The sequence below is a fragment of the Poecilia reticulata genome, unplaced genomic scaffold (assembly GCF_000633615.1).
Source record: "Poecilia reticulata strain Guanapo unplaced genomic scaffold, Guppy_female_1.0+MT scaffold_196, whole genome shotgun sequence".
NCBI lineage: Eukaryota > Metazoa > Chordata > Actinopteri > Cyprinodontiformes > Poeciliidae > Poecilia > Poecilia reticulata.
Genome location: NW_007615020.1, coordinates 340,135 through 346,160, shown reverse-complemented (window position 1 = coordinate 346,160; position 6,026 = coordinate 340,135). Strand labels below are relative to the sequence as shown.

The following is a 6,026-nucleotide window of genomic DNA, read 5'->3' as shown; positions in this document are numbered from 1 at the left end:
CCACTGTTCCATGTCTTCGCCATTTGTGGATAATGGTTCTCACTGTGGTTCGCTGGATTCCCAAAGCTTTGGAAATGGCTTTATAACCCTTTCCAGACTGATAGATCTTAGTTACTTTCTTTCTCAATTGTTCCTAAATTTCTTTGGATCTCGGCATGATGTGTAGCTTTTAAGGATCTTTTRGTGGACTTTACTGTGTCAGGCAGCTCCTATTTAAGTGATGTCTTGATTGAAAATAGATGTGGCAATAATCAGGCCTGGGTGTGGCTAAAGAAATTGAACTCGGGTGTTAAAAACCACAGTTATAGTATATTTTAACGAGGGGGGCAWTCACTTTTTCACACAGGGCCATGATGGTTTGGATTTTTTTTCTCCTTTAGTAATAAACACCTTCATTTTCAAATTGCATTTTGTGTTTACTTGTGTTGTCCTTGACTATTGTTTAAATTGGTTTGATGTTCCGAAACACTTAAGTGGGATAAACATGCAAAAAAACAGGAAATGAGGAAGGGGGCAAACACTTTTTCACACCACTGTATATCATATCAATCCAATGTTAAGAGTCAGTAGTAATTGTCTGGCTGAAATTCAGAAACAATCACCCTGGAAGACACATTCCGTAGCTCTAATTCTGACCGCATATTTTCTTCTATCGTGAAGTTAAAGTATGAATATAACTGTATTTTGGGTGAGCGGGTTATTAAGGATATTCAGAAGTTGCGTCAGAGGTACTTTGAACTGGGGGACAAAGCAAATAAAATACTATCTATGCAGTTGAAGGGAATGCAGGCCGAGCGGGCCATCAACAAGATCGTTTCGATATGGTGTGGATATCTTTGATATATCCACACCATATCGACACCATATCGATATGGTGTCGCCACTTATTCTGCGTATGCTGAAGTCTTCCATTAAGCTTGGGCATTTTCCTGAGTCCCTATATGATGCCAATATTTGTCTTTTACTTAAAAAGGATAGAGATCCTACTAATGTGACATCATATCGCCCCTTGAGCCTGCTTAACTCTGATCAGAAAATGATTGTTAAGGTTTTAGCTAATCGATTGTCTTCCCACATCAGTGCTCTGGTACATCCAGATCAATCTGGATTCATTCCAGAAAGATTCTCTTTCTCCAACACAAGACGAGTACTTAACATTATGTACTCTTCTGCTCTTACCAATTCAGCAATCATATCTTTGGACGCCCAGCAGGCATTTGATCAGGTGGAGTGGGGATACATGTTTGCTGTTCTTGAAAGATTTGGCTTTGGCACAGGTTTCTGTACCTCATTAAAATGCTTTACGCTCACCCCAGGTCTCATGTGCTGACCAATAGAGATAGATCACCTCCCTTTCTACTGAAACGTGGCACTAGGCAGGGATGCTGCTTGTCTCCTATTCTTTTTGCTTTGGCTTTGGAACCTTTGGCTGTTGCCATCAGGTCTAATCAACTTATCTCAGGTATCACATGTGGTACATCAGAGCATGTCATAGGTTTATATGCGGATGATGTAGTCTTGACATAACGCTAAGGTCTCCCATCCTCCGCTTCTTGACTTGCTGCAGAGTTTTGGGCAGTTCTCTGGTTTCACTATCAACTGGACGAAGTCTGCCTTTGTGCCTCTGTCTGATGGACTTGACTCTGGTTTCTTGAATAGTTTACCATTTAAAATCACCGGTGACTATTTTGTGTATCTTGGTATCAATATTCCGGTAAACTCTAAGCTACTTTTTAAATTAAATTATTTAGATTTACTCTCTAAGCTAAAAAAATGGATTGACTACTGGCAGTTACTTCCACTCCAGTTTTTATCATACCCTCAGCTACAGTCTAAATTGAATCTGTCCTCAAATAATTTTTTTCACTATTTGCAGGCTAGGAGCTTTGCAAACCAACTTAGTTCGAGTTTAAATCAGCGCTCAGTGCAGCATATCTTTTATGATCTTCTTGTTAAATCTCCTACTTCCAGACATCTTGTCTCACAGTTTGTGAATGTTTTTTCTATGTGTCTTCATCATCCATTCATATCAGAGATGCTTGGTCCAAAGATTTGGGAGTCACAATTTCTACTGGACTTTGGGATCGCGTGCTGATGGGAATTAAAAACTGCTCCATTAATGCTAGATTACAACTAATCCAGTTTAAAGTTGTTGAGTAAAATATTTCCAAATCATTCAAGTCAAGACAGATGTGGACACTCTAAGGCTACTCTTGGACATCAGTCCTGGTACTGCCATTATTTAATGTTTTGGTCTGACATATTTTGTCTTTATCAAACTGCATAGAAACAGCAGATACCTTCAGACTGTCTTATTGCCCTGTTTGGGGTGTCTGACTCCTGCTCTGCTCTGCCCTTGCCTGTGCGACAGGCTGTCTCTTTTGGGATGGTTGCGGCTAAACGAGTCATTCTTAGAGTGGAAGTCTGCCTCGCCTCCCTCTTTTAAATGTTGGCTGAATAACATGCCTTCTTGTTTACATCTCAAAAAAATACGCTATACTCTCAATAATAATGTACCCAGATATGTTGGGGTGTGGGGGCCATTCCTTGAACATCTGAGTGATTCCACAGGTGTAGGTCACAGGTAGTGGCAGCCTTGCTCCGGCTCTGTAGCCCTGCTACCTCCCTGCCTGTCAGAATGGTTGTAGGTTGGCCTGCCGGTTGGTGCTCAAATGATTTAATATACCCTGATACATTAATTCCCAGCAGTCTGAGGCGGAACTGATTATTTTATCTAGTTATCTTGTTTTTTATTATGTGTATGAGTGTGTACAATTATTTTTTTTATTTTCTCCCTCTTTCTTCTGCTTCCCCCATCTATGTTCTCTTCCCTTAATGTTCTGGGGTGGGTTGGGTTGGGGTATCACCTTTTCTTTCTGTTAATCGTGGCTGTTTATTTTCTGGTAATATAAATGACGGTTGGTCAGTTGTAATCTGGAACCTGTCTGCTTGTGATCTTACCTGGACTCATCAGCGGATTAAGACAATATTAGAAGATCCCAGTGTTTTCAGCATCATCCCACACTAACTGGTTCACTTATCAGGCATGATGGATTTTATCCTGACAAAAACCCCTTCAGAGTTCAACAACAAATCAGAATGAGACACAGACAGTTATACCTTTTACTGATGTCAAATCTTGGTCTATCCAGACTGACATAAGGAGAATTGACAAATCAGTTTGCTACAACAGGAATTTTTGTGTTTTGTGAATTAAAAAAAACAACATAAAAAAAGCCATATACCAATGCTTATTAATAACTTGTACAGGAAGCTCAGCTTTAACGTGTGTGTGCGTGTGTGTGTGTGTGTATGTTTGTGTGTGTTGGGGTGTGTGTGAAGGCTTCCCACTGGCTGCCGTGTTGAAGAACCAGGAAGGTTTCCAGCAGTTCTTGGTCAGGAATCTTTCCCTCTCCAACTCCACAGCTAGCACGCTGCTGAACAGCTCAGTGAACCTCCAAGAGGTGAGTCAGTGTTACTGCATCACACTGATACAGGTAACTGCATACTCATGACCTCCAGAACTTCCTTCTGTTCATCTGTAACTGGAATATCACACTGGATTGGATCAGGATGGTTTCATCTGAACAAACACATAACATGATTTAAAAGATAGTCCAAGCATAAGCGTGCTAACATTCCACTCCAGAAAACTGAAATTTTGATGTTTGTTTATTACAGTTCATTTTTTCTAGTTAGGTTTCATGAGAAAGTTCTTTATTATGAAATCTTTCTGTAACCAACCAGAGGATATGATGCAGAGGAAAACATCAGGGAAAGAAGCCATGATGGAATAAACTGCTGAAACATGCATGCCATATTTAAGCTAGGATGCTTAAGCTTTAGTTGCAACAATTGACAGGCTCACAAACCCTCCAATGACATTTTTGGCTGAATTTCAATCTAATGCCGCCTGCAACCAATTTTCCAGCTTCTTTTCAGATAAAATCCAAAAGAATCGGAGGACCAATCTGCACATCCACTCTAAAGCCAGTACCAATGCTGTGCCCAAACAAAACAAATGCAGGAAAAATGACCCAATTTCAACTACTTAATTATAAAACCCTTGAGGAAATTTTAAGTCAATTAAGCTCCAGTTCCTGCTGTCTGGATGTCCTACACACACATTTCTTTAAGAAGTTCCTGCCTGTCATGTCATTAATGATCTCATCCAAATAGTAACTCATCGCTCTTGTCAGGTGTTTTCCCCCAGGCTTTGAAAACAGCAGTTATCAAACCACTGATAAAAAAGAACAATCTGGACAAATCACTACTGCAGAATCACAGGCTGACCTCTGACCTCCCATTCATCAGCAAAGTTATTGAAAAAGCTATTTGAACAGTTAAATGGCTTCCTAACGACAACCAATCGCTTTGACTCCTTCCAGTCTGGTTTCTGGTCTCACCACAGCACAGAGACTGGCCTAGTCAAAGTGTTCAATGATATCCATATAAACACCGACTGTGGAAGAACCACAGTGCTGGTTCTGTTAGACTTCAGTGCAGCTTTTGACCCTGTTGACCATGACATATTACTGAATCAACTGGAGAGTTGGGTCGGACTCTCTGGTCCAGAACTCAACCCTATTGTTACATAAATAGGGATTTCTTTGTTTCAATAGGAAACAACTTCTCATCAAAGAGGTCAGAGGTCACATGTGGTATACCCCATGGTTCAATCCTAGGACCCCTCTTATTCAATATTTATATGCTCCCACTGGCTCAGGTTATAACAGGAAATAAGATCAGCTACCATAAGCAGTCGGCCTTCTATCACCTGAAGAACATCTCCAGGATTAGAGGACTCAGCACGATCTAGAGAAACTCATCCATGTGTTTATCTTTAGTTGTATTGATTACTGCAGCAGCGTCTTCAGAGGTCTGCCTAAAAAAATCAATCATCCAGCTGCAGCTGATCCAGAACGCTGCTGCTGCTGTTCTGACTAAAACCAGGAAGATGGAAAACATCACCCCAGTTTTAAAGCCCCTACACTGACACCCTGTAGCTCAGGGTTAAAGTACTGTTAGTTTATAAATCACTGAACAACTTAGCACCACAATGCATTAAAGATCTGCTGTTGTTGTACCAACTTCCAGGTGTTCTGGTTCTGGTTCTGCTCTGCATCCCCAGAACCAGAACTAAACATGGAGAGGCAGCATTCAGCTTCTGTGCACCTCAAATCTGGAACAAACTTTCAGAAAACTGTAAAACAGCTGAAACACTGAGTTCCTTTAAATCTCGACTAAAAACCCACCTAGTTAGAGTTGCTTTTGAAACTTTAATGATAACACTTAATGTAATGTTTTGATTGTTGATTCTATGTTTCACGACTTTGTGTTAATGATGTAAAGCACTTTGAAATGCCTTGCTCCTGAAATGTGCTATACAAATAAATTTCATTGATTGATAGAAAATATGAGCCATGTTTATTAACATATGTTGAAGAGGGATACTACAAAAAAAATGGGAACTGTTCATTTTAATGAAGATTAGCATCTGTCATTTTCTTTTTAGAATACTTGACTTGTATGACCCAAGAGCAAATTTCCAACCTTCAGCTGCAGGTTCACTTCCTGTTGAGCTCCTTCTGCTGCTCTGTGCCAGTTTTCTAAACTTTTACATTTTAAAAGGCCATCTGTTGAAGGGTTGCACTCTTTAAACCAGAGTTTCTCAACCGTTTTTGGGCCAGCGCCCCCCCAGCCCTTATCCAGATCCCTCACCGCCCCCAATAAAGAATTTGTAGGCTACTTTCCACTGACCATTATTTTATTAATATTACTATCACTATTGTAGATGTTTTGATTTTTATGCTTGTTTCTGTATTTATCATCAAATAATTTCCCAGAGAATAAAAAAGCTATGAGAATAGAAATTATTTTCACAGGCGTCTATGAAAAATGCAATAAACATTCAACTTAAAATTTGTAGGTCTAACAGCAGCCAGAGTGGAAAAATATTGTTGTTCTTTGCCATTTTCTAGTTGTTAAATCTTCCACAAAATGAGCAGATAAAAGATGTTCAACAT

General features: G+C 39.9%; 1 protein-coding gene across 1 annotated transcript in view; it reads left to right on the top strand.

Annotated features, from left to right (window-relative positions):
* abca2 (ATP-binding cassette, sub-family A (ABC1), member 2) overlaps positions 1 to 6,026 on the top strand; it is a 151,562-nt gene that overhangs the window by 40,177 nt on the left and 105,359 nt on the right. Inside the window, exon 6 of the mRNA XM_017303181.1 lies at positions 3,343 to 3,464. Within this exon, the coding sequence (XP_017158670.1) occupies positions 3,343 to 3,464 (122 nt within the window). The remainder of the gene's footprint in view (positions 1 to 3,342; positions 3,465 to 6,026) is intronic.